Source organism: Alosa alosa, chromosome 9 (assembly GCF_017589495.1).
Source record: "Alosa alosa isolate M-15738 ecotype Scorff River chromosome 9, AALO_Geno_1.1, whole genome shotgun sequence".
NCBI lineage: Eukaryota > Metazoa > Chordata > Actinopteri > Clupeiformes > Clupeidae > Alosa > Alosa alosa.
In genome coordinates this window covers 14561498-14571482 of record NC_063197.1, presented here as the reverse complement: position 1 = coordinate 14571482, position 9985 = coordinate 14561498, and the positions used below count along the sequence as shown (strand labels likewise).

Here is a 9985-nt window from a genome sequence, read left to right as displayed (position 1 = left end):
GCCTGGTCCGGTATGATGAAAAAGCGTGAACTAACCCCCCCACTATGGCATCCCACTCCCACCCCTTTCCCAATCCACCCCGAAAAAGTGTGAAGGTGGCAGGAAGTGGCGGAGCCAGGAAGCCTGACTGGCACAGAGAGGCCTATTGCCTCTCGCACTTCATTTTCGCCTGGCGGAAAATGTCATCGACGGAGGCTAGATTACCTGCTTACCTCATTTACCCGCTGCCGAGGCTGGAGGGGGAGAAATTGCCGGCTTTTCCGACGCTTTAAGTCCAAATGCACATCATCAGCAGACCGCCAACACAATGTGCTTATTAGCTGAATCTGTGCCAGACGCCTGCCTTGCGTTTCTAGGCTCCCGTCTAGATTGGATATGAAGCATAATCAAAGCAGTCTCTGAGCAGTCCTTACCGCTCTTAATCACTCCCCCTTCGCCGAGTCCCCAAACTCCGATTTAGTCAGACATAAAAAAAAAATTAAAAAAAAGGAAACACCTTAGTCAGTGCTCAGAAACGGGGAACTGGGACCATCACCACTACTGCGCTCTCAGTCATTGTTCCGACAACAATATTTTTCTCTGCCCCAGCCTAATTAGCTTGTAATAAGTCTTGTAATATAAGCAGTACTCTAGCGTAACCTGTAAACCTTAATTAAGTCGGGCACCTTAAAGCGAGCCCAACCTCCATACCACGAGTTGAGCTTTTTGAGCCTGTGAGTGACGAGGACCAAAGTGTGGGTAAGTGCGGCTCTCTCTCGACCTCCACTTGCCCACTGATGGCTGCACAACAGACCGCCTTGATTGATTCCTCCGCCATCCACCTATAGACTAACCTCTGGGAACGAGGAAAACAGATCTATACGGGAACGCGGCTTCCGGGACAAATGGCCTGTGACGACCCAAAAGGTGGTTTCCGCGTTGAAATGATTCTGCTAAATGAGCTCGGAAGCGCACATCACATGATAACTCATCGCTGATGAGTGTGACAAACGTGCTGGAGAATAATGACTCGATCCAAATTGCTGCCCATAGAATGATTAGGCATCGTGCCTTTTGGGGCTCCTGTAGGTGAAAGTCTTTTCCAGCGGTCTATTCAGGCCGCCGTCATAGATGAGGCTGATGGAGAGCATGCTGTTGTTTGGGTTTTCATCAGATTGGGGACGAGGGGAGAAAATATCTGTCCCCTGCCACTCCTTCACACGGATGCTTAAGGATTTATGTAAAAATCAATGCGAAGCTCACTTAGACAGCCATTAAGACACTGTAAGTAGGTCAGCTTCTTTTCTTCTCCAGAGAAAGAAAGATGAATTACAAGACCAATGAAACATGAACATATTGTTCAGTGTAACATTCGATAGTGATTTTTTTTTTTTTTTTTTTTTTTTTTTTTTTTTGGTGCAGTCTGTCATTAATTGGGCAAACAATATTCCCGACGTGTCAAAGCACATTAGCCCCTATAAATATCCCAAATCCTTGTTCGGATAATCGGAGTAGTCAGTTAAGCTTGTACAATCACTGAGTTGTCTAATTGGAGAAATGTGAGTAAAACTCCATTTAAGAACACAGACTTCACAGCAGGGCCTACAGCGGTCAGGCGTGTCAGGCGTGGAAGGATAGCAAAATTCCTTCCTCCTTTTTTCCCCTCTTTTTCTTTTTTTCATCCTTGTCTTTTTTTTTTGTCTCTCCATGTGCTGCCCAAATCTATGTGCGATAACACATCTGCACTACTTACCAGCCAATCAGAATGGAAGGAGCGCAGCGAAGCCTTATCGTGTACGGAGAGGCGTTTAGTGCCTGACTTCGCGTTCCATAGGCCTGGCACGGAATGGAGGAAGAGGAGGAGGCAGAACAAAAGGGAGGCAGAGGAGAAGTTCTTACTGTGGGCGACAGCTGCTTGCGCCCTCCCTCCCTCTAGCTCCTCAGTGCGGGAGGCGGGTCATGGTGGTGGTGGTGGTGGGGGTGGGGGGGGTTGGGAGGGGGTGGAGGGAGGGGTTGGGGGCTGAAAGAGGGGTGGGGGCCTGGCAGGCAATCAGTGATGTCATGCCAGCAGAGTAGCGATGGCAGCTTAACCTATTTTCGGAAATACCACAGATTTCTATTTATAACTGCGCTGAGCAGCACACACTTCCTCGCATCCCTGATGGATCCCACACACACACTCACTCCCATTTTTCTTCATCGCTTTTTTTCCCCCTCTCTCTCTCCCTCTCTCTCTTTCACACACACACACACACACACACACACACATACACTTCCTCATGTTTTCCCTGTCACAAAGCATCATAATCATCACCATTAACGGACTCCACGTGAATATTACAGCACCAAGTGTGTGTGTGTGTGTGCACATTGGAGATGGCAACATTGCAAACTAGGAGCACCAATGGAGTAGCTGGGGGTTGGTAACGTTTAGCGAGGCAGAGTTGCCTACCACCCCTGCAAGCTTCTATTTCATTCCATTGCGGCTCTGTGGTGGTGATTATGTTATACATCTGCCAGACTTGCCCTCTTTGAAGTACACCACCCCCAAAATCACACACACACACACACACACATCCATATACACACAGCCCTATCACCACCCACTGCACGTGAAATCTCTTTCCATTTCCCCCTGTTTCTGAGATGTGGGGCACGTGGCTTTAAATAAAAAAAAATGTAAAAAAGAAAGAAAAAAACTGTCAAGAAGACAAATCAAGACTGAGACGCAAGCCCTTCAGCCTTCCTTCTTCGAGCACCTCCGGATTAAGGCGACCATTTGTTTCAGCGCCACTGACAGTCTCACGTCATCCCTGGTGCTCTGCTCATCCACTGTGCCCGCCTGCCTGCCCGAATGCCTGCCCGCATGTCTGTCATCTCTCTCCTGTCCACTCGGTTTGGGCTACACGCTTGGGAGCCACCAAGTTCGTCACTGACAAGCCCTCCACAATAGACACAGCATGCGCACACTCCCTGAGCTTCGCTCTGCATCTGTCATGGGAAGCTTGTCCATCTTTTTTTGCATTTCTCTAATGAAAAACATAACAAGGCTCCACTGACTCTTTGATTGTTTATGCAGCACAATGGGAATAGGGTTTGTGTAGAACAACAACTCCAAGGATGACAAAATAATGGGTTATCTTATTATTTTCGTGCTGCTTTTATGATCGAGGCGTTCTCGCATGAGTTCTCCTGGACCGTTTCAAAATAGAGAAGGATTACAACAAACATTCCAATAAAATCTCCTCGCTGGTATTTCATTGGCTCTCCTCGAAATGAATTTCTGCCCAGTCGACCTCAAACACAACATTAAGAGAGAGTATTTCTCAAAGCATCGTTGAAATATCTCCCAAGCCTTTATCTACCTCTTGTATCCCTGCCTCTATTCTTCTGCATAGTCTTACACCAGGTAAAAGCATTATCTCTAAGCTCAGCTCGTAAAATAAGAAGGCTCGTATTCACACAAGCACAACATCAGCGAGTAACTATGACCCCCTAAACAAGCACGACAATCAAACTAAACCAGACTAATTTCTGTTATCTTATGTCTGTTCAACAACTCATCTCTTTGCAGTCTGCAACCCTGAGTAATATATATATTCACCAAAACAGTACAGAATACAAAACTTGTGATAGAAATAGCCAATTTGTTGACTATTGAGTTGTATTTGAGTCCTTTTTGTTTTTTGCTCATTAAACAGTGTAGGCTTCATCATTCCTTTTGGGCCATGTATGTTGTAGAGAGTCCAGAGTATATTTCATAACTGAGAGCACCTCTGACGGTGCAGTGTCTTAGCCATGTTAACATGTCCCTGGCCGTGGTGCTGAAAACGCAGCGTGGCCACAGCTGTGTACTGCCATTTGCACCGAGTCTGACAGCATGCACTGCCATGACTGAGCCAAGCTACATAATAAAGAATATCAACAGCCAGCCATGAAGAACATCTGCATGTGCCTTTGGTATTTTAGAGAACAATTGGCTTGTAATAGAATATCAGTCAAATGGTTCAAACAAAAGACTTGAAAACAGATGAGAAGATCTCTCGTGGTTGTGCATGATTACAATTTGAAGTTCTGGATGATTTCCCAAAACAAATTAGGGTTTCAGAGAAAAGAACAATGTGTGAAGATTTTCCATTCACCAACACCATCTCAAAACTGACTAGCTGCCATCACCTACAATACAGAAATAGGAACACATGCATTTTGCATGCAAGAGAGTCAAGGCTGCATAAGCATAGTGGTGTCACAGTGCTAATATGAACACACTCTAGGCCATAATACTAAAAGGTTACTAACTAACCCTCTGTCTTATGAGATAGCTAGAACACTGCTTAATGGATTTCGATGACCTCAGAAAATCTATCAGTCCAAAGAAAAAAAGGAAAAAAAAAACCTTGGCATTTAAAGTCTTAACATCCTCGTTTAGTGTGTTTCTGAGTTCACCGTCGGAATTAAAACAGGTCCCCCCACAGCATAGACACCCAGAGGAGCAGAAATGAGCTCATCTTGAAGTCCAGGCCCATAGCCCCTGTCAGAGGCTGCTGAAGTGCTGCATCTTTTATGAGGAAACCCCTGTTGCTTATTACAATATTTACAGACATTCTGCTGTTCGGCTGAATTGAGGTTTATTATTACATTCTAAGGGTCTGGTGGCCTAACAGTCCAGACAGGGCGCAATATCACTTCATCTGCATAAATCATAGGCTGTGTTTGCAACAGCAGGCCCAGTGATAGAAAAAGGAGGGGGATTTGTAGTAGAAGAAGAAGCTGGTGTCTGTGTAATAAACTGATTATTAATACTGATTATTTTTCTGTTTGCTACCAGCTAATTTTACACATTAATATGTGTTCTACAAGGGCAACCAAATCAGAGGGATGCCACACCAAAAAGTGGGGTAATTTTCATCCACTCTGTCTTATTTATCGCTCTTGGTCCGAATGTGAATTTGTCTCACAGTGGCGCTAAATGTAGAATGTCATTTGAAATGCATTCAGTGGCCTGTTCCTACGGCTCTATGACTGGCAGGCCACGGCAGTGTTATCTGCACTGTATAAATGTGAACTTTGCATAATTTGCCAGATCTGAGGACGGGAAGGTCACAGATTAGTTTGGTCTTCACACTGTGCCCCCCGCACGAGCCGCTTTGAACCTCATCTGGCTCGTGTGATTTCTGTGGGCCTGTAGCCCACAGTAATGCTCGGCTGCCGTGTGTTCGAGCCTCCCTCTGAATGCACGCGCATCCCAGTGCACAGCGAAGGGGTATAAAAAATAAAACTAGGCATCAATATTTCATTAGATTATTCCTGTGATTTAATGTGTCTTGCCTTTGCCGGGACTTTGGCAATATCTCTAGTCCGATTATAAATGCATTAACACAATGATCCCCGGACAATGGCTTAATATCGATACAGTCAGGGTTGTGTTGCTCACCCAATGCTGAATCACAACCAAAACACTCCTGATTGAGTGTGTGTGTGTGTGTGTGTGTGTGTGTGTGTGTGTGTGTGTGTGTGAGAGAGAGAGAGAGAGGGAGAGAGAGAAAGAGAGAGAGAGAGAAAATTTGTTGTGGATTCAAATTAAGTAGTAAATTGTTTATGACTCTTAAGTTCTGACTACATAATTTAGCTCTTTTCCTTTTATAAACAATCCAGCATCGTGCACAAATACAAATTCAAGTGAATGAAATCTGAATACGTCTGTTTGGGGGTGGGGTGGGGGGGGGCATGCAAAAAAGAAGAAGAAATCAAGAGGGATGACATAATTTCCTCTCATACTGAAATAACAGGGAAAATGAATCCCTGTAGAAAAAGGTATGAGACCACAAGAATCTCACAGAGGATTTTCTCATAATTGATCCTGCCTCTGTAGGAACATCACTGTCCTAGAGTACTGATTATGCTGTGTTCCATTTCAGCAAACAAACACTTCAAATGTCATCACAAATTCAGCAACTAATTCTGCAGAGCCTGTTGACGAATAGATCAACTATTAAAGGGCATCCCTGTTTGTTTTTATACTGCATACACAAATATAGTACCTGTGACAATGCATCAGTTTAGCAAGTTAAGCTATACAATAAGTTGATTTAAATAATAAAGCAGGATATGGAGTAAACACAGTGAAACACAATTTCTGAAATATAAACCAGAGCCCGTTCAAATCCACAGAAGAAAAAAAAATTTCCTTCCTTCTTTTTATCAAAGAATTTCCACAATCAACATTCGGCATACTCTACTTATAATCCCGTTTTGCATTTTTTTCAGTGACATGGGGTAGCTGTTACGCTTCATTAAATTACTGCAAGCGATCTCATATGTTTTGTGTATGTTCAGATATGCTCCCTTCCAAAATGCAGTTATAGTTTTACCTTGTGTATGTTTGCACAAGTAAACAACTCTATCCTATCCTAAAGCTCTTATAGTTTTACATTGTGTATGTTTGCGCACGTGAACAACTCTATCCTATCCTAAAGCTCTTATACTTAGTACACATATTACTAAGTACATCTAAGTAACATCTAAGTATGGATGTCACTCATTACACCTGTGAAAGTTCCCAGTAGGCCGCACACAAGAATATAGATGGAAAATGTTTTAATGTTTTTAAATTCTCAACTTTGTTAAGATGTAACTCGAAATAATTTCAAACTGTAAGTAGCCTATACTATTGTACTGTGATTTACAATTAAGTTCCATTCTAATTCAAACTTAACTAAGGAAGGCCCTCGGCCTAAAAATGAGATTTGTATCTTGTATCAAAACGCTACTACAGGTGCTGGTCACTATTACTTTGTTTGTATTATATTAGGTTAAACTTCATATACGTGCTGGAACAAATGTCTTGTCTTATTGGTTTGTTGTGTAAAGTCAATGGCCTATTCAACTCTCTGGAATATCCTGTTGACTATTACAGCAAACATAATATCGTGTCAATCAAATCCTCAAGAATTATCTCAACTAAAGAGAATAAACTATCAACATTTTGTGTTAAACAGCTTCAGACAAAACTTGATAAATTGATTTTTACATGTTTCCCACAAAAAAGAAAATAAGTGTGTGAAGTGTGTGTGTGTGTGTGTGTGAGAGAGAGAGAGAGAGACAGAGAGACAGAGAGAGAGAGAGAAAATGTGTTTGTACATGTAAGATAACAGGTATGATATTTCTGATAGGGCCCTGTTGCCACACACACACACACACACACACACACACACACACACTATGGATTTTAGTTTTAACCAACTATTCATTTGATGAATATAAGGGCAAGCAGGCAAGTTTTGCTAAAGGAGCATTTTTAGGATAGATGTTAAAATGGCAATTACTGTTGGATCATGGATATGCCCATTATGATTTATCTTATTGGATGTGATAGCATTTGGAGAATAAACACGTGAAATTCTGCTCAGAGCCTTATTGGAAATAAAGGCCTAGCTGACTGGAATTGCACCCAAATGAGTTATCAAATATATAATTGACAAACCTGTTGTTTAAAGTCACATGAGAGTATTTTTCACTAATTACAACAGTAAGGGTGACTACCTGGATAGAACTGGAGACCATGACAAATTCTACCATTCCATAATAAGTAGAATGTGTTGTATTGTGTGTCTCATAGAAACTATGTGACATATTTTCTGCTATGTCTTATGTGTATTTTCATATTTGTATATGTTATCAAATTAATGGCATCCTTTGTTTCACAAACCAAATCAAGTCGTGCCTGTTAAAGGGCATCTAAGAAGCGGCGTGCGTAAAAAGCGTTCGGCACGGCTTTGCTGCCTCACATGCAATGATGTTTCTGTGTAAAGAAAGCAACGGGATAAATAAATGATGCTTTCCCTACGAAAAAGATGGGACGTTCGAGGGGGAGAATCTTTAAAAATGCATCCCTCTAACCGCCTTTTCTCCAATTCTGGAACAGCGGGGGAAAATAGGCTAAGCATAAATCGCATATTGATATTTCACAAGATTGTAATACGTAACACGTCGTTGCCTTCAAATAACACTAAGATAACACTTATCTGAAAATGTTACAATCTACACAAATACACAACATTTGTAGGCTAGCCTACTTGAAAATATGTTCAATATACGCCACAGCAACCCAAGATGAGACAACACACTACGCTACGTGTTAGTGATTTCATATTCTAAAATGTCAAAACACGATTCATCGGGCTACAAAGCAGCTTTAGCAAAATTCAGCATAAGCAAAGAAAAGTGAAATGTAAGCAACACTGGTTATTTGGACATGCCCGTCTTGCCAAAATGGCATGTAGGCAACATAGTATTTTTAACCCTTCTATCACCTTTGTTGGAAATCGTTTAGGCTAACATTAACCAGTTCGAAATAAAGACATAAATGCAGCCTTTCAATGTGCGCAACAAACGTGGCTGACAAATAACATTGTACTCGTTGCCATAAAGCTAATTAAATGAGGCCAGACTATTTAGCCATAAGGGGGGTCCACTCGTTACCTTTATGCATGCCGGTGTAGCGGTCCTTCAGAACTGTCAGTTCGTGGATTTTCCCAAACTGTTCGAACAGAGGTTTAAGATCTTTTTCCTCTAGGTTCCGTGGAATTTGCCCGATAAACAGCTTTATGGCATCTTGGTCTTTCATGGTGCCGCTCTCCGGATGAATGGAGATGGATTCTGACCCGTTCATGGGTTTAGAAAATGGGGTGTGAGGGTACTGGTGCTGGTGCGGGATGAGTAGTAGTGGAGGTTGGGTCGGTGGTGCCCCCGGTCCGGTCAGAAACAGGCTGGTGTGAGCTGGATGGGGCTGTTGGGGATGCTGCTGCTGCTGCTGCCTTCTGGTTTCAGTCGGAGTGAATCTGGCCATTCTGAGCTGCTGGGAGCAGACTGGATAATAATAATGACAACACACACACACACACACACACACTGTGAGAGCAAGCACTCAGCTGGAAAGCCAGGCTCACTTTCTAGCCGACACTCACTATACTAGCACACACACGCACACACACACACACACGCGCAAAGACACACACTACACACACAATGAAAAGGGGGGTTGGGGAGGAAGTGCTCCGTTAGCTGCTCTCGTGCGACACCAACTGGCGGTGGGCCTACAGTGATGACAACAAATGTTTTGTAAGATTTTGGATTTTGGAACACATTTTGATTGCAACATAAATACTCACTATTATCATTACTATTATTATGGTTGTTATTGTTGATGATGATGATGATGGTGATGATGATGATGATGATGATGATGATGATGATGATGATGATGATGATGATGATGATGATGATAATGATTATTTAATATGTATTTACTTACTCTTACTTACTCTTACTTTACTTACTTATTTGATTACTCTTTACATTTACATTTATTGTCATTAACTTTTGTTAGTCATATTGTAATGGTTGTGTGCCTGAAAGAGAGTAGACAAAATACTGTACCATTAGGCCACTGGTAGTAGGAGGAGGGATAGGTAAAACACCCTTTAAGTTTGTTTGTGTCAATACAAGCTTAAAGGGAATTTTTTAAAGAATGTCTTCCTTCTCTAAAATGGCATCTGATCAGACTGGTGCTATTTCACAACTTTAAGTCTCTAAATGTAACAAAGGAAGTCCAGAGCACACATAATTGCTATTCAAATTTCAAATTTAATTTCATTGATCAAATATGCCACAATTATATAATATACCAGAGGTCAGCCTTTTAAGATTACATTTGGGTTTAAATTATTTCAATTAATAATAATTAAAAACATTGTCCGCATGAAGCTGTACATTTTCAGTGGTGAGGTTTTGAAAACACTAAAACATTAAAATTTCCCTTGAATGAATTAAGTGTCTATCTATCTATCTATCTATCTATCTATCTATATCTATATATCTAGATTTGTCTTTAGTGCATGATTATTACACCTTTCCTGAAGGATGGAAATCATCACAAAGCGTTCCGCAATACGATGCTTTCACAATAGGATACCCACGATAACATAACAACACAGAGATTCTATGT

General features: G+C 41.9%; 1 protein-coding gene across 9 annotated transcripts in view; it reads right to left on the bottom strand.

The window, feature by feature from the left end:
• The window catches only part of celf5a (cugbp, Elav-like family member 5a), a 168730-nt gene extending 159844 nt beyond the window's left edge, over positions 1–8886 (bottom strand). For 5 of the 9 annotated variants that reach the window (XM_048252019.1, XM_048252023.1, XM_048252021.1 and 2 more), the window contains exon 1: positions 8461–8886. In XM_048252019.1, the coding sequence (XP_048107976.1) occupies positions 8461–8827 (367 nt within the window). In that variant the 5' untranslated portion in view covers positions 8828–8886. The remainder of the gene's footprint in view (positions 1–8460) is intronic. The other 4 variants (XM_048252022.1, XM_048252024.1, XM_048252027.1 and 1 more) reach the window with 1 other exon arrangement.
• Positions 8887–9985: the final 1099 nt, after the last annotated feature.